Source organism: Heloderma suspectum, chromosome 2, assembly GCF_057233095.1.
Source record: "Heloderma suspectum isolate Gila_16-S chromosome 2, 16-S_ref, whole genome shotgun sequence".
Lineage (NCBI taxonomy): Eukaryota > Metazoa > Chordata > Lepidosauria > Squamata > Helodermatidae > Heloderma > Heloderma suspectum.
This window is the reverse complement of record NC_139459.1, coordinates 346,705,981-346,724,870: the sequence shown is the minus strand read 5'-3', so window position 1 is coordinate 346,724,870 and position 18,890 is coordinate 346,705,981. Positions and strand designations below refer to the sequence as shown.

The 18,890-nt window shown below is 47.3% G+C and overlaps 1 protein-coding gene across 3 annotated transcripts; it reads right to left on the bottom strand.

Moving 5' to 3' along the window:
• Positions 1 to 1,249: 1,249 nt before the first annotated feature.
• On the bottom strand, positions 1,250 to 17,818 carry LY6G6F (lymphocyte antigen 6 family member G6F). Of its 3 annotated transcripts, XM_084840894.1 has the most exons (7): positions 17,627 to 17,818; positions 15,662 to 15,940; positions 11,273 to 11,605; positions 9,739 to 9,880; positions 6,632 to 6,706; positions 4,706 to 4,743; positions 1,250 to 2,957 (listed from the first exon to the last, which is right to left on the bottom strand). In XM_084840894.1, the coding sequence occupies exons 1-7, from the start codon at positions 17,709 to 17,711 to the stop codon at positions 2,905 to 2,907; spliced, it is 1,005 nt and encodes a 334-aa protein (XP_084697020.1). In that variant the 5' UTR covers positions 17,712 to 17,818; the 3' UTR covers positions 1,250 to 2,904. The 3 variants fall into 3 exon arrangements, with proteins under 3 accessions (XP_084697020.1, XP_084697021.1, XP_084697022.1); XM_084840895.1 differs by lacking the exon at positions 6,632 to 6,706; XM_084840896.1 differs by lacking the exon at positions 11,273 to 11,605.
• Positions 17,819 to 18,890: the final 1,072 nt, after the last annotated feature.

The window sequence follows — 18,890 nt, the reverse complement described above, 5'->3', positions numbered from 1 at the left end:
CCAACCAGCAGTCCACTGGGAACCCACAAGCAGGATGTCAGGGTGGACACTGAGCCCATAGAATCCCAGATTAGTTCTGATTCGGAGGAAGAGCAGTCGCTCCTGGGAGAGGAGCGCGCCCCTTTTTCCCAGGGCCCGCAGCTGACAGAGATTCCTCCCACCCACATTCCTAGATTAGAAAGCAGTCCAGGGAGTGACCCAGCACCGATAGCAGACTGGTTGGATGCGCAGCACAGACGCAGAGAGTGGCACCAAATGGAGAGCGCGGAAAGGAGGCGTAGCGCCCGGTTGGCGCTCAAAGAACAGTTGCGCCCAGAGGATCCAAGGGAAAAGGGGAGGGATTCTCCCTAGTCCTTATATTCAGGGGTCTGCCAGTAATTGCTTTTCAAACGGGGACCAACTGTTTCAACTTAGGGCATAGGGATGCTGCTGCTCAGATCTAGTTGCTACCTGTAGAGTGGTAAGTTGTAAAAGAAGAATAAAGCTTTGAAAAGAATCCCTTTGTCTGCGTCTGGACTTGGCTACTGGATTAGACTGAGAGAGCCCTCGACACAGGACACAAGTGCAAAAGCATCCTCCTGCCCATGTTCCCCAGCAACTGGTGCACATAGGCATACTGCCTATGATACTGGAGGTAGCCTATCAGGACTAGTAGCCATTGATAGCCTTCTCCTCCAGCAATTTGTCTAACCCCCTTTTAAAGCCATCCAAATTGGTGGCCATCACTACATCTTGTGCAAGTTAATTCCACAGGTTAACTACACACTGTATGAAGAAGCCCTTCCTTTTATCTGTCCTGAATCTTCCACCAATCAGCTCCATGGGATAACCCCAGGTTCTAGTATTATGAGAGAGGGAGAAAAATGTCTCCCTATTCATGTTCTCCACACCATGCATAATTTTGTACACATAAGGGCATAAGACGAGCCCTGCTGGATCAGGCCAAGGGTCCACCTAGTCTCACATTCTGTTCACACAGTGGCCAACCAGCTGCCCGTGGGAAACCCACAAGCAGGACACAAGTGCAACAGCACCCTCCCACCCATGTTCCCCAGCAACTGGTGTACATAGGCATACTGCCTCAGTTGTTTAACAATAACAACAAAATGACTCCCCCCCGCCCCCGCTGCCCATTTATATTGCTGAAATGAAGAAAGCTTAGGATAAGAACCAGGAGTGGATGTTTGTGTAGATGTACTGTGAGCTCCATTCAGTTCTGGTACTCAAAACAAATTCCTGGGCTTAGAACTCTTGGATTTGAAGTGTATTTATTTTGCATCAGGCTCCAGATGGTGGGGTGCTAGTAAAAAGCAAAGTAGACCCTGCATGTCTGAAGTCTGCCCACCCCCACCATGCACAAACCACAGACGAAATAGTAAAATAGAAATAAACAGATTGGATGGAAGACATCATAAATAGATAACAATTGTTCAAGGTAGATCATGTCAGACTACACTCTTCTGAATTAAAGAAATTGCAGGTTTTCTGGATGAGGGAAATGTGGTAGATCAAGTCCAAAGATAAGCCAAACTTCCAGTACTAGGCATTTATCTACACTACAAACTTATATTTGCTTCATATCAGTTTAAATATCATTGCTTCTTCCCAAGGTTCCTAGGAATTATTGTTTGGGGAGGTGTTAAAAAATTCTCTGCTCGAGATCTTTTTCCCTCCCTCTCAGAACAACAATTCCCAGGGTTCCTGGGGAGAGGGAATATTGATTGCACCCTCGGTGATCAGAAGCCCCTGAACTCAGAGACTTCCATTTATCCAGTGCAGGGTGGGAGGAGTGGGGGAGGCGATCTTCATCTCCGCATCCTCCACTCCTCCCACCACCATCACCCTGCATTTTTCGCTCCATGTGCTTTTTCACCCATCAAACAATGGTACTTTGGAGGGGAAGGGAAGGAGGCTGGGGAGGCCTCAGGTTAGCTCATATCCTGGTTTCTCCAGTCTCCTCCCTTCCCCCTGAAACACCCCATTGTCCCCCTCTTCAAGGTCACTTTCTGACGTTGGAGGCCAGCCAGGACAGTTCTTTCCATGCCAGCTGCAAGGGGGCAGGGGAGAGGGGTCAGATCTCTGACTCGCCCTTCCGAGGTTGGAGCGCTGTCTCTGACCTCGGAGGAGGGAATTCCCAGTATCCTATGACCCCTCAGACAATATTTAGGAGCTATAGGATTGCTCCCTTCGTCTGTCTTCTAGAGATGCCCAAAGGGTTTCTTACAAGGGCACCTCTTCAGATTTCAGTGCATGGAGAGAATGACAATTAACCCAGGTTAAGTTTGGTTCCCACACCTTTGGTATCAGTATACATGAGGGCATGTTGTCAGGTGCAGTTTTTCAACTGCCACCCATCACACACACCACACTCTGCTAGGACAAAAAGCCAACTTTTTGCTGGCTCCCAGCTCCTTCGCTTTTAACAGCAACATCAGTGGTTATATTAGCAGGTGATCATGCTCATCTCCATCCCCTGAACAGCTTCAGTTGCTGCTTTCTGCCAATCAAGTTACAATTAAAGGTACAGGGCAGGCTTTTTGGGGAGGTCAGTTGACAACCCTAACTGTTAAAGGTGCAGGACACCTCATGGTGAAAGGATAGCTGCCCAAAATATTTGACATGATAGCACATAAGACATCATTATTATTTACAGTGGAAAATAAGGCAGACACTTTAATTCCTGGTGGAAGGATTACTTTCTGTGCAGGATTCATCCATCTTAGAGAAGTCTGTAGAGATTTAGGCAAAGTTTGGCAGGATGGGAACTCCTCACTGGAAAAGCACAAAAAACAACAGGCCTGGAAAACATGAACACTGGAAAAACATAGCGCTGCTGTCTCCAGTAGAGGATTGACTGACTCAGTGAGAACCAGGGTGTTTCCCTTGTCCCAGTAGCACTGATGATCAGATCTTGACATTCTCATACACTTGTGGCATGTATTCTGACTTGGAAATATCTGTAATAGGCATACACAACAGTATGAACAAGTCTGTTTTTCTCCTCTGTACACTTTGGGCTACAGAGTCCAACATTCTGCACCAAGCTCACACAAACTCTGCATCAAAAGGGTTCTATCCTTCCAGCAGCCTAAAAACCAGTTTAAATAAAATAATAAACTCAATTTAAATCAAACAATGGAGATCCTGGGACCGGGAAGGTCTGTGGCTCTGTGGCAGAACACCTGCTTTGCAATTCAGGAGGTCCCAGGTTCGATCTCTGGCATCTCCAGGTAGGGCTAAGAAAGAATCCTGCCTAAAACCCTGGAGAACTGCTGCTGCCAGTCGATGTCAACACTACTAGGCTAGATGGACCAAGGGTCTGACTTGGTATTAGCCAGCTTCCTATGTTCCTATGAATGCTCCCCCATAAAATAAGATGAAATAAAATAAAATAACATTGAAAGCTCCCTGAATGTAGAAGAATTCCTTATCGTGGAGAAGGATTCTGGCATAGCTTTCTCATTCAATTTTATATGTGCTGTGAATTTTTTCCCCTTGGGAAAGCATTCCACCATGTGAGACCCCACTTATAGCCTGACATGTAACAGTCCAGGAACACTTTAACCATCTCATCACTTATTTGTGTATAGCAGCTCTTCTTCACCAAATCCTCTGGCTAAAAGAATCCAGGAATTAAGGCATCGCCGCTTCTTCAACTCTTTCGATCCCATCCTGCTACTGGAAACACACAGGTGTCCCCAAATTTTATCCTTACTTGCTCTAACTTGCTGGAATTCTCTCCTAAAGAATCTAGACTTCCTTGTTCCCAGTTGCACCCAGATGCTACTTTCCCTTCAGAGACCCAGGTACGGTGGTACAGTTAGAACATTTGAGGCTCCGGACTTAGTGATCTTACCCAGCCCACTCGCTCTTTAAGAACATAAGAACATCGGAAGAGCCCTGCTGGATGAGACCAAGGGTCCATGTAGTCCAGCATTCTGTTCACACAGTGGCCAACCAGCTGCCAACCAGGAACCCACAAGCAGGACACGAGTGCAACAGCACCCACCTGCCCATGTTCCCCAGCAACTGGTGTACATAGGCACACTGCCCCTGATACTGGAGGTAGCTTACAGCCATCAGGACTAGTAGCCATTGATAGCTTTTTCCTCCAAGAATTTATCTAACCCCCTTTTAAAGCCATCCAAATTGGCGGCCATCACTATGTCTCGTGGTAGCGAATTCCATAGTTTATCTAGGCGCTGTGTGAAGACGTCCTTCCTTTTACACGCCCTGAATCTCCCACCAATCAGCTTCCTGGGATGACCTCAGGTTCTAGTGCCATCTTTAGTCGGTAATGTGTGTTACTTCACAATGTGGTAAGCCAGCACTGCTGTCTTTGGGCCCCACCTGCTCATTCTGCTGAGTGGGCCCTGGACATCTGCCCCCAAGTGCTACCTTGATGGCACCACTGCCCAGGCCACACCTGCCTTGACCCATCAGAGAATCAGTGGAGGCTGGTGGCTCCGATGTCATTGGGGCAGTGAATCCGCTCCAGGCTTCAGTCAGAACTAGTCAGAACAATAAAGGACCTATTTCTTTGCACCTTGGAGAGCTCCTTTAGAGTTCTAATGGAAACCTGGAGCGGATTCACGGCCCCACTGACATCGGAGCCATCAGCCTCCACTGCAGAGACTATCCCCACTCACAGACCCCAGGCATCCTGAATCCAGGCACATAAGCCAATGACCACCTGTGTACCTACCTTTGCTGAGCTCCTTAAGATGCTCTTCATGTTTCCGGCTACAAGGAGAGATGATAACAATCAGTCCAAAGCACAACAGAAATGCAGATGTTCCGTCTGGTGCCCCCCACTGGCCAAGGGGGCAATGTGCATGTGCTGCCCCCAAGCTCCTTGGAGGGTGGGTTCAGGGTTCAGAAATAGAATAAATGTGATAGATGCATCTCTGTGTTTCAGTGCACAAAATGTGACAGTCCGAAAATGGTTCCTGCTGCCACCTGCTGGTTGCACTGGTTAACTGGATAATCAGTTCCACATTGGAGCCAGAATCCCGTGAAAGGTGTAAAGCAGGGGTCCCCACATTTTCTGGACCTGTGGGCATGTTTGGGAATTTGAGAAACTATGGTGGGCACCACCACAAAATGGCTCCCATGGAGGATGTGGCTAGCCAGATAATGGCTGCCGTCGAGGCCTGGCTAAAGAGGTGGTGGGGAGAGAAATTGCAAGGCTAGAAGCTGGGAGGGAGGGGGGAAATGGAATGAGTTGCTTCCTGGCCCACCCAGTCTTCTTCCATCCACACAGACCTTTCCTCTTTGCTCGCTCGCTCTCTCTCTCTCTCTACTCCCAGCATCTAACCTCACTGTTTTTCTCCCTCAACCCTTTCCTCGCTATGCTCTCCCTTCCCCATCCCTAGCCTTCTTCTTTCTCTCCCTTCCTAGCCCCTAGCCTTGCTTTTTCTCTGGCACCCTAAAGTTTTCCATTTTTAATTAAAAAACTATTTTTGAAGGGGGCAGGGGGTGAAGAGTGGTGCAAGTGCCATTGGAGGTGCCTGCAGGCACCATGGTATAAAGAGCTGCCTTATAATAATGGAGATCAATGGTGCAACATGGTGCCCATCATCACCGATGAGCTGACGGACACCTTTGTTGGTGCTCACCAAGGTGTCCTACCCCTCCCATGTCCCCCCCCCCCGGCCCCATTAACACATTTTCTTACTGGCAGCTGGGACTGCTGTGAAATAGTTTTCTGTTGGCGCTGAAAACTGTGGGTTCAAAGGAGTTGTTTAGTGTGCTGGGGCTCAGCCCCCACCTCTGCCTTGTACTCAGTCTTTGGGGCAGTTATTTGTCCTTTGCCATGCCTTCCATGGCAGCCATTTTGTGGTGGTGCCCAGGACAATTTCTCAAACTGGCAAATATGCCCACAGCCCGAAAAGGTTGCCTACCCCTGGTTTAGCTCATTATTACAGACTCTTGACTCACAACAGCTCTCCGTGGTCTCAGGTTGAAGACAGAGCTAACATTCTTAGCAACAATCACGGAAGATTCTTCACCTAGAATATCCACTCTGCTTCACAACTTGGCTTCCACATCGACCTTAGAAGAGCCCTGCTGGATCAGACCAAAGGCCTATCCATTCCAGTATCCTGTTTCCCACAGCAGCCAAACAGATGCCCATGGAAAGCCCACAAGCAGGACAAGAGTGCCATAGTACCCTCCTGCTCATATTCCCCATCAACCACTATTCAGAGACATCTTGCCTATAATACCGGAGGTACCTTCTAGCATCATGATGACTAGTGGCTGCTGATAGCCTTATCCTCCATGAATTCGTCTAATCTCCTTTAAAGCAGTCTAAGTTGGTGGCCATCACTACGTGGGCTTCAGCTATGGGGCAGCATAGAGATGATTATGATGATGATACATCTTGGGGTAGCAAATCCCACAGTTTAGCTATGCGCTGTGTGAAGAAGTCCTTCCTTCTATCTGTCCTGAAGTTCCTAACAATCAGCTTCATGGGATGACCCCTTTGGGTTCTAGTACTATGAGAGAGGAGGAAAAATGTCTCCCTATCCACATTCTCCACACCGTGCATAATTTTATACCCCTCTATCATGTCCCCCCCCCCTTACTTGCCCTTTTTTCTAGGTTACAAAGCCCCAAACGTTCTAACCTTTCCTCGGAGAGGAGTTGCTCTAGTGCTTTTATCATTTTGCCCTTTTCTGTACCTCTTCCAGCTCCGCAATATCTGTTTTGGAGATACAGCAATCAGAACTGTATACGGTATTGCAAGTTTGGTCACAGCATAGATATATATAAAGGCCTCACACAATATAAGCTGACTGTGTTTTTGATCCGTTTCCTACATTTCGTGCAATTTGGCTGGATCAGCTTTTAGTCTTGCTCCTCTCTTTGTGCTTCAGGCCTCCTGCCCACTTTTTTTTTTTAACCAGCTCCAAGATCACCGCAGATGGTGACTGTAGCCATGAAATGAAAAGACGCTTGCTCCTTGGGAGGAAAGCTATGGCAAACCTAAACAGCATAGTAAGAAGCCGAGACATCACCTTGCCGACAAAGGTCCGTCTAATCAAAGCTATGGTTTTCCCAGTAGTAACGTATGGCTGTGAGAGCTGGACTATAAGGAAGGCTGAGCGATGAAGAATGGATGCTTTCAAACTGTGATGCTGGAGAAGACTCTTACAAGTCCCCTGGACTGCAAGGAGGTCAAATCAGTCAATCCTAAAGGAAATCAACCCTGCTCATTGGAAGGACAGATCCTGAAGCTGAAGCTCAAATATTTTGGCCACCTAATGCAAAGAGAAAATTCCCTGGAAAAGACCCTGATGCTGGGAAAGATTGAAGGCAAAAGGAGAAGGGGACGGCAGAGGATGAGATGGCTAGATAGCATCACTGATGCAATGAATATGGACTTGAGCACACTCCGGGAGAGAGTGCAGGACAGGAAGGCCTGTCATGCTATGGTCCATGGGGTCACGAAGAGTCGGACACGACTGAACAACAACAACAACATGTACACTTATTTGTTTCTACATCTATTATTCAGCTTCGCACAACACTTTGTGGAGGACTGTTGATAATGTCCCAGCAGCAAGCCAACAGGTATATTCCTTAGCTGGCTCTTCTTGGTTCCAGCTGACCAAACTAGGAATTTTTAGGACTGGCTATTCAGAGCTTACTCCAGGACAGAAAAAGATATATTTGTATTGAAGGCAATAAAGGCACTTTCATACAGGAACACAGGCAGCTGCCTTATACCCAGTCAGACCACAGGGATCAAACCTGGGACATTCTGCATGCAAAGCCAAAGGAAGTGAGGCGGGTGGCTACTAGGAGGAGGGCCTTTTCTGCTGTGGCACCCCGGCCGTGGAATGAGCTTCCTAGTGAGGTTCGCCTGGCACCTACACCGTATTCCTTCCGGCGCCAGGTGAAGACCTTTTTATTTTCCCAGGCATTTTAGCATTACAGCTTTCTAGACTTTTAGCTTTGCTGTTTTAAATCTGTATTTTAAATCCCTGCACTGCTGCTAGGTTTTATTCTGGTTTTATTCTGGTTGTGTTGTTATACTGTGGTTTTAATGTATTATATATTTTATATTGTTTTATTGTATGCTCTTTGGTTTTAATTTTTGTGAACCTCCCAGAGAGCTTCACCTATAGGGCAGTATAGAAATGAAATGAATGAGTGAGTGAATGAGTGAATGAATGAATAAATGAATAAATAAATAAATAAATAAATAAATGCCTATGTTCTACCCACTGAGCTGTGGCCTTTCCCTTTCAAAACATTCCCAATGCTCTAAACATGTTACTTCTGTCTTCACCCTAAGATCAATAGTCAGTCTAAGGGCTCCCTCACACTAAGGTTTTATCCTGTAATTGAGATTGCTCCTTCATGGAAGTTTGCAGGCTCTTTACATGATGCCATGACGCTGCCATAACCCTCCAGAGCATCTCCTGCACTAAATGCCCTTTGTTCCATTTTTAAATAGATCACAGATAATGAGCTATCAAATGACCCCGTTGTGTTCAGCTTGAGTTCCCTAAGTGAAAAGAGGAAAAGCAGCAAGAAGAGGAGCGAGATCAGTGAAAGATAATGGAAGACTCAGATACAGGGAGAAGGAGGGGGGAGGGGGAGGGGGAGGGGGGGAAAGGAGCAGGTGAAAAGGGGAGTTGGGATCCTGCATTTAAAACGGAAGCAGGAAGTCCTGTTTTAAATGCAGGATTTTAGGCTGGTGTAGAGATGCCCTAGATCAGTACTGTCTGCTCTGACTGCCAACAGCTCTCGGTGATCTTAGTGGTGCTGTCAGGATAGGACTTTGGGGCAGATGCCCAGGGCCCACACACAGCAGAACAAGCAGGAGAGCCCCCAAACACAGCAAGCCTGGCTTACTATATTTTCAAGTAAGTAAAGTAATACTTTATATTATATTTTCAAGTAAGTAAAGTAAGTAATGCATATCACTACCTAAAGATGGAGAGGGGGTGTCTCCATAAGACCATTTCATCCAGAGTCTAAAATTAGCTAACTTTGCCACTGGTCTCAGCCCAAGGTCTTCCCTGCCCGCCCAACCCCCTTGTATTTCTTCCTCTCATATAATACCAGAACCCAATGGGGTCATCCCTTGAAACTGATTGGTGGGAGATTCGGGAAAGATAAAAGGAAGTTCTTTACACAGTGCATAGTTAAACGATTGAATTTGCTACTACAAAATGTAGTGATGGCCACCACTTTGGATGGCTTTAAAACAGGCTTGGACAAATTCATAAGGAATAAGTCTATCAGTGGCTACTAGTCTCAGAGGCAGTACACCTATGTACTCCAGTTGCTGGGGAACATGGGCTGGAGGGTGCTATAATTGTGCTCATGTCCTGCTTGTAAGCTTCTCACAGCACATAGTTAAACGATGGAATTCGCTACCACAAGACGTAGTGATGGCCACCAGTTTGGAAGGCTTTAAAAGGGGATTGGACAAATTCCTGGAGGCCATCAATGACTCCTAGACCTGAAGGCTGTATGTTCCTTCCAGTATCAGAGGCAGTAAGCCTATGTACACCAGTTGCTGGGGAACACGGGCAGGAGGGTGCTTTGGCACTCATGTCCTGCTTGTGAGTTTCCTGTGGGCAGCTGGTTGGCCACTGGGGGGACAGAATGCTGGGCTAGGCCATTGGTCTGATTCAGCAGGGCTTCTGTGTCCTCATTCTCATACATCTGGTAAGTGCTAAACCTTCTCCCACCCCAGTTCATATCACCACGACTTACCGACACCTCCTTCTCAACAGTGCTGCAGCCAGAGCGAAGATGATTAGAAACTGCAGTATGACGCCAACAGCCATTGGGATCCAGGGCCCCCCATTTCCTCCGCTTTCTGGACACCGGAGTGATGGGCAATCTTTCACTGTCCCTACATATCAAGGGAAAGCCACAAGCAGAGAACAAAAGCATGAAATCCCGGCTCCAGCTCCTCCCCAGATCACCAGACTAGGTTTCCTACCTTTGGATTTCCAAAGTTCGGATACCAGCGCAGAGGCTGAGGCATGGCAGGATGGGAAGCTAATAGCAAACCGTTTCTGTTTGCTTCTGCCACATGGATAGTGTGCTGAGCCTGTGCTTGAGCGGCAGCACAGGGCAGAGGAGCCATGCAGTGAATTGGGTGGGAGAGCAATTCCTACAGCTGCTGCTACAATGCCACCACACTGTTCTGCACCACCATCTCCCTGTCTCCCCTTAGCTCGAGAGAGGCTGGGGAGAACAGAGATGGGGACGTTCTGCAGTCTCACATGCCATTGCGTGCGAGAAGGCATGCCTTGGGGTCACGGGAGTTATGTGCGACTGTACCTTTAACAACATCTCCCTTTTAGGTTTGAGGAAGCCAGACTTCCTCAAGGTTCAGCGGTAGAGGGGTGATCTCAGTAGGTTCAGGCAGTAGAAAGAAGATGAGTTATATTACTAGTCAATCAAAAATGATTGGGGTCTGCAACAAAATGTTGCAGTATGGAGAGCCCCTGCTTCGGATTCCAACCACTCCATTCCATTCCCCAACTCCAGTTTTCCATTCCCCCTACCCCAAACAGTCATTCAGGATTCTGTGGCCAGTGAGCACTCTCACTGCTCATTGGCCTGTTTTAGGGGAGGGCTTCCCCCCTCCTTAGTATTTTGTTTTGTTTTTTGGTATTCCTGCAATCCTCGGGGTTCCCCCAAACCTGCTAAAACCACCCTCTTGTAGTGGTGATGCTGTTTTGGCTACATAAGCAACTGCACTCACGGCCCGAACATTGGAATGAGAATGATCCCATTATATTCAAGACCTATTGATGCCTCTTTCCTGGAGAGACTATTAAGAAGCACAGCATGCTGGAATTGGAGCTTGATGACTGGCTGGCACTTTATCACACATGCATGGGTTACACCATTCAAGCATGTACACTTAAATGCTGCGACTGATTTTAACTCAGAAGTATTCAAGCAACCCATCCAGATGCCTAGCTTTTACCCCAAAGCTTCCGGCAACTGGCTGAGAGATTTTATTTTTTTAATGGGGGCGGGATGGGGGGTTCGTAAACATACACTACACATCTAAAGAAATAAGAATTTCTACTGCCGGGGGGGGGGGGCAGTGCCCAATACACACACAGTACCTTTCCTAGAATAGCCTTCCCAGGCGTGGTGCCTCCAGATGTTTTGGACTACAGTTCCCATCATCCTTAGCAAGCACTGGCTTCCAAACTTTCTAGAGGGAATCATGTTAGAGAGGGTGCCCCAAAAATGTAGCCCAAATATCTGGAAAACACCTTACCCTGAGGAAAGGGCAGCAAACTGCTACCAATACAGAATTCATGGTCTTTCCCAGTCAGGCTGAAGGCAATCTCCATCTTCTGACCAAAGCGACACTTCACATTCCTTTCCCTGGCCTCCCTCCCTGAGGCCTCCTTTTGTAGACAAATGTGGAGTTGAGATGCCCTCTGCCCAATGAAGGTGCTGTATCCTCCCTGCTCATCTTCCTTCTGGAGTTGATTTTTGCCCTCCCACCAGCTTGCCACGTTCTGGCCTAATTCCTTGACTGAGAAAGAGCAGCTTAGGACATAGCACACAGTATCAGCTCGATGGCTCTCCAAGATTTGCTTGATGCCTGGAAGAGAGAGAAAGATCACTGAGGTGCCATGTTGAATTCAAGGAACAATTGGGGCCTAAGATTGGAGGGTAGGGAGTGTTGGGGCCTCCCTTTTTTCAGGGACCACTACTGCCAGGAATCCCAGACTGGCTGTTTCAGAGGCAGGAGGCTGCACTACAGTAAAACTGGCCTAGACAATCCATTTGCAAATGAACTGAGGGCTAACATATTTGGGGAAAGGAGAAGAAAAAGAAGAAGAAAGAATTGTAAGAACATAAGAAGAGCCATGCTGCATTGGACCAAGGGTCCATCTAGTCCAGCATTCTGTTCACACACTGGCCAACCAGCTGTCAACCAGGAACCCATAAGTAAGACACGGGTGCAACAGCACCCTCCTGCCCCTGATCCCCAGCAACTGGGGTATATAAGCTTACTGCTTCTGGTACTGGAGGTAGCCCATAGGCATCAGGACTAGTAGCTATTGATAGCCTTGTATTTTTCTAACCCCCTTTTAAAGCCATCCAAATTGGTGGTCATAATTACATCTTGAGGAAGCAAATTCCACAGTTTAATGCTGCACTGTGAGAAGAAGTCCTTCCTTTAATCTGTCCTGGATCTCCCACCAATCAGCTTCATGGGATGACCCTGGGTTCTAGTATTATGACAGAGGGAGAAAAAATGTCTCCTTATCCACATTCTCCACACCATGCATAATTTTGTACACCTCTCTCATGTCTCCCTTACCCTCCTTTTTTTTTCAAAGCTAAACAAGCCCTGCTGTTGTAACCTTTCCTCATAGGGGAGATGCACCAGCCCCTTGGTCATTTTAGTTGCTCTTTTCTGCACTGTTTCCAGCTCTACAATATCTGTTTTAGGTATGGTACCAGAACTGTGTTTTTAAATACTGTGGAAAACTTAAAAGAACTCCATTTTCTTTTGGTGCTCTTCCTGCATGTCAAACTCTATTTGACCAGGCTGCAGTGGTATGTAAGATTGCAAACACCTGTGTGTCTGTTATCTCAAGAGGCTTCAGCCTTCAAGGCCAGAACCAGATACAGTTAACTGGACTGAATGACCTCAGCTGCATTCTTGTGGGAACCTTCACTCTCCCTTCCAGGGTTGGGAACACTGCTTCAGCCAGCTTGTGACTGGGTAACTAAGATCTTCTTTGAGTTTTCAGGAGTGTGAGCATAAAAAGAGGGGGCTTGGAGCCCCCCATTTGTCTTCATCTTCATACTGCAACTTGCCTTCAGGCTTGTGAGTCTTTGGATCCCGGATTGGGCCCTGCCGTATTAGAAGATGCCCTATGAGGGGAGACATGATAGTGCTCTTCAAGTACTTGAAAGGTTGTCACAGAGAGGAAGGCCAGCATCTCTTCTCGATCATCCCAGAGTGCAGGACACGGAATAATGGGCTCAAGTGACAGGAAGCCAGATTCCGGCTGAACATCAGGGAAAACTTCCTGACTGGTAGAGCAACACGACAATGGAACCAATGACCTAGGGAGGTGGTGGGCTCTCCCACACTGGAGGCGTTCAAGACGAGGCTGGACACCCATCTGTCAGGGATGCTCTGACTTGGATTCCTGCATTGAGCAGGGGGTTGGGCTCGATGGCCTTGTAGGCCCCTTCCAACCCTACTATTCTATGATTCTAAGACCCATACTTGGGTAATGTATAGGGCAGCTTAGGTATTTCTTTGTTATTTGGGCCTGAAATGTTGTTTCCAAATTATTCTGATTTCTGTATGTCTTTTCATCCCCTTTCCCCTTTATCCTATAAACTTAATCTCTACTTTAAGAGTGGTGCGTGCTTCCTTCCAAGTAAGCCTTAGTACTAAATCCAGGGACTTCTGCTTGCTTAAAGTTTCAGGCCTCAAGCTTGAAATAGAAGGTACTGGCTTGGCCCTTATTTCTGAAGACCTATGAGTGCCCTGTAAGACTGGAGAGTCCCTGTCAGGCTGAGGTGAACATAAGGTAGTGGCAGCCTACTTTGGTACTGTTTATTTCTCCCTTCACATTATATCACAAGGGGTTGAATACAGTGTTAGTCTGACTTAGAGGAGACCTATTGAAATGACTGTGACTTAAGTTAATTGTTGTGAACTGCCCAGAGAGCCTTGGCTGTTGGGCAGTATATAAATGTAATAAATAAATAAACGAATAACTAAATGAAGTTAGACTAACATTGGATACAACCCAATGTTACCAGAATATCAATTCCAAATCCTCCCACTGGAGCTTTGAACAGCCTGACCCTATGCAAAACCTGGTGGCACCATCAGGATAGGACTTTGCATCAGAGGTCCACCCACTCAGCAGAATGAACAGGAGGGAAGCAAAATGCAGCAGGGCTGGTTTACCATATTTTGAAGTAAGTGAAATAATACACGCAGAAATACACCTTAATGTGGTAAACCAGTAGGATACCCTAAATAAGCCCTATTCATTAGTGCTTGTTTATTATACCCCACTTTTTCCCCAAGCGACTGACAAAATGCAGCTGTTGTTGCCAGATGTTGTCAGCAATTAACACACAGATGTCACCAGGATCCTCATATGCAGTGCTAGCTGGTGGCTCTGATTTCAGTGGCACTATAAATCCATTCTGGGTTTCAGCCAGAACCAGCCAGAACTCTAAAGGAGCTATCCAAGGTGATGAACCTATTTGGAGATTGGGTTCAGCACCTTGGTTAGCTCCTTCAGAGTTCTGGCTGGTTGTGACTGAAATGCAGAATGCATTTATGGCCCCACCAAAATCAGAACCACCAGCCTCCACTGCCCATATGTATATGACAATTGAGGGCCTGAAGACATGTCCTAGCATGGCTGGTGAGTCTCAAGCCAAAGTGAATCAAATCAGAGGTAGTGTATCAAGACCTGACTTCCCAGAGGCAAGGTCCAATTCATAGTAAAACCTTTTATTGCAGTAATTCCAGTAAATAGATTTATGCTTTTACACCCAATAACGATCCACAGATAACAGTCCACAACCTAAGCCTCCAACCGGGTTCAGTTCACGAACACCAGAACAAAACCCCAAGCAGCCCTGGATAGAGCCGGAGAATAAATCTCAAAGTGTTCAGAGAGTCCAAGAGAAAGTGGGGAAGGTTTGCAGGTTATCCAAGGGTTCTTTCTAGCAAAGTCTACTGCTAAAGTCTCTGGCTTAAATACAGGGGAGTGGCCACTAAAGATCAGTATCGTATATCTGATACTGGCAGGGAAACCTGCCTCTTAGGCAATTGCTGCATCTCACAGGACACCTCTGCTCCACCCTGTTTAACTGACAACGCAGTAAAGGAGACACCCCTGAAACACTCTCTCCTGGAGAGACCTCCTCCTGCTGCCCTGTCCCCATCGAAGGCTCCCCTGGTTGAGAAGCGGGGGCCTCCATCAAGGCCAGGACTCCCAGCTGTGGCAGAGAGGCCATATCAGAGTCCTGCATCTCCTCCACTCCCAGCTGGCAAGCTGGGGGAGGCCTGGTAGAACTGAATTCTTCATTGCTTGGCTTCCCACAGCTGACCTGATTCTGCAGCATCCCCTTCTGACTCAGAATCAGTGTTGGAGGCTATAGCTCCCCACAAACTAGGGCAAGGCCTCACATTGTGCTGGATGGGGATGAACCCCCACCACCACTGCCACCCCCCCCAAGCCCTAGCACAGGTGTTGCCCCCAACCAGGGATGGGGTGCTGTAGTAGAAAAGAAGTTCTTGAGGCTCAGCCTTGCTTGTAAACAGACACTGGGACTAAGCCCAGCAACGCCCGGTAGAAAATGAACCCCTGTCCCTGGGCTCTGGTGCTCCCTCACTCTGGAGGCCTGCCAAACTCCTGTCCCGAGCATTTTCTGTAAACCTTGTGCAGTCAAGATGTGTCCATTAGGGTGCAATCCTATGTATGTTTAGACAGAAAAAAAAATCCTACAACTCCCAATACTTCCCAGCCAGCCATGCTGGGGAAAGTTGGCTGGCTGAGGAATGCTGGGAGTTATAGGATTCTTTTTCTGTCTAAATATGCATAGGATTGTGGCTTTTGTTGCGATCTGATTTTCAGTATCCTTCCAATGCTACTTCACTCACCCGTGACGACCACCAGGTCATAATAATTATGCACTTCACACCAATATCGACCGGTATCGTTGTTCGTCACATTACTAAAGCGAAGGGCGTAATTCAGAAGCATCCCGAGGCGGACCCAGGCAGCTGGGAAACGCTTTATGTGGCTGTTCTCCAGTTTGCGGAAGAGGAGGGTTGTTTTGCCTTGGTGGTCAAAGAACCAGGACACTGTCCTAGGCTCCCCAGAACAGGATGGACATGGACACGGGAGCTCTGGTGAAGAGCCTTTCTCTGCGTATATGACTGTGCGGGAAAGAAGGTAGAATTAAGCCCCAAAAGGTTAGAAGGCATAAGCTATTAACAACTGGCAGACAGAACAGGACTGTCCCAAGGTACTGTACTGCCTGAGGCAGAGCAGCAAATGGTGCCCCCACCACCACCACCACCACCCCGCCCAAATCAACGTACATAGTACCTACAGCCAGTCATATTATTTTAGCACACAAGACAGAAAATTCCACTAGCACCTCTCCCCATCCTTGACTTTAAAAATACCATGACAAATTAAATAACTGACCATTTGCAGTCCTTGCATAACACCCAAAATCTGCTGCCTGACGCAGCCGCTTCACTCTACCTAGTGGTAGGGCCAGCCGTGAGACAGAGGCAGGTAAGCTATTGTCCATTGTCAGAGCCATACCTAACATAGCAGCATATTTGATTCAATTAAATTTATCTCTCTTCTTTCTGCCAAAAAGGGTACTTAAGCCAGCTAGCCATAATAAAACGCAGATAAAAACAGAATCGGCTTCAGCTACGGGGCAGTATAGAAATGCAATTAAAAATATAATCATCATCACCATCGCAATTAAAACATAAAAAACAAGTCATTTAAAAACACAATTGAAAACACAGTGATAAAAAGAAATCAACAGCAAATAAACATAGGAAGCTGCCATGTACTAAGTTAGTCCACTGGTCTATATCATTTCATTTCATTTATTATATTTCTATTCCGCCCCCACAGTCAAAGCTCTCTGGGTGGCTTTCTATGGCTCAGTATTATCTACAGTGACGGGCAACAGCTCTCCAGGAGTTTCTGGCAGGGGTCTTCCCCAGGTCTATCTGAAGATACCAGGGTCTGAAGCTGGGGCAGTTCCCACGTAAAGCGTGTGCTCCACCACTAAGACAGGGTCCTTCCCCATTACAGTCTAATCCAGCCTTCCCCAACCTGGAGCCCTCCAGATGTGTTGGACTACAACCCCCATCACCCCCAGACCATTTAGCTGTGCTGGCTGGGGCTGATGGGAATTGTCATCTGACACATCTGGAGGGCTGGGGAAGGCTAGTCTAGCCAGTAGCATAATTAGAGTGGGTAAGAGAGACACAGAAATGGCCATCAGACAGAGAACATGTCTCCCTCATCTCTTCTCCAGGCTAAACATACCTCTCCCGGGCACCACCTCCACCATTACCCAATCAAACCCCAAATGTGGTCCCAGCTCCAGGTTTTTGAGGGCCTGTGGGCATGAAACCCTAAAAAAAAAAGCCTTCCCTCAGTAAGTCTACCTTCTCCTGTCCATTGCCATCAGGTGCTACTGCTCCTCAACCTCTTTCTCATCACTGCTACCATTTGCTTACTGAATAAGCAGAGAGCCAGTGAGCCAGCAGGTAGTGGGAACTACTACTCTTCCTTCTCTCCACCACCATTGTCTGGGCCAGAGTGAGAAGCAAGTGAACAAACAGCTTGCATTGAGGAAGCCCAGGGGACTTGTCAGTGGGCCCCTTCTGGGGTGTGGGCCCTCAGCAGGTGCCCCAGCACACCTACCCTTGACACCGGCCCCGCCCAAACGCATGGAACTTTGAAAACAAAAAAGGAACCATGAGTACAGCCCCACCTTTCATATATCTATATTTACAGGTTCTCTGCAACATTTTTGCCAACCCTCAAGACAAATCAAATGCAAATGAGAAGAGCTCATTTCTTACTTTCAGTGCCACAGAGTCGCAAAGATGGGCAGATCATGGCCAGAGCACCAACAGCAACCATGAAGCTTTGAGGAACACCACCCATTTTTGGAGAGGAGATTTCTCTGGCTGGTTAGTCACTGATGGAAACTGGACTAGATGGATCCTTGCTCTGATCCAGCAGAACTCTCCTTATGTGCCCCTTATGACTGTGTTTCACCTACTTGGTTTTACTAATTTTGTTTCCTTAAAATACCACAGTGCTCAAAGGCAGGCAAAGGATACAGACATCAAGCCATATCTGCATCCGGCACACCCTGAGGGTGCTGGATGCGGTGACTTATCAAAAGGAGCATGAGTTGAAATACTGAGAAGGGGAAGAGTCAGGGAGGGGGAGAGCTACAACACTCATCTTCCCCAGATGTGTTGGACTACAACTCCCTGGGGACAATGGGAATTGTGTTCCAACACAACCGGATAGCACCAGATCCAGGAAGACTGATATAGATCACCCTTCCCCAACCTGGTGCCCTCCAGATGAACTATACTACAACTCTCATCATTCCTAGCCAGCACTTGGGGATGATGGGAGCTCTGCTGTGACACATCAGGAGCACACCAAGTTGGGGGAGGCACTACTAGCTTATGTACATGTTGTTCCCCACCCTCCCTCACCTCACCTCACAGCCAGGAGGGGGAGAAGTGGAATCTGGATTAAATCCCTCTGCCTTCCCCTTCCCTATTCAGCAGTTTGCATGGGAGGTTTAGCTTTTTGAAAGGGCTCCAGTGATTCAGGTCATATATGTGTTAATACCTATTTTAGCTGCTGTTTTGTTATATTGTGTGCTTCTATTTTATTTTTAATGCTGTATTCTAGCCTTTCACAACCTATTTTCCAGATGTTTGGAACTACAACTCCCAACATCCCCTAACCAGCCCTAAACAATACAGTACAAACCAGAAAAAAGTCCTACAACTCCCAGCATGACTGGCGGGAACACTGGGAATTGTAGGCCTTTTTTTCTACCTAAACATGCATAGGATTGCACCTTAAGGCTGTTAAATCTATGGGCTGTTCCTTTTGGTTAGGCCAAAAGTGCGGGCTTGTTGGTTGATGTTTCATCAAGGAGGTCAAATCAGTCCATCCTAAAGGAAATCAACCCTGAGTGCTCATTGGAAGGAAAGATACTGAAGCTGAAGCTCAAATATTCTGGCCACCTAATGCGAAGAGAAAACTCTCTGGAAAAGACCCTGATGCTGGGAAAGACTAAAGGCAAAAGGAGAA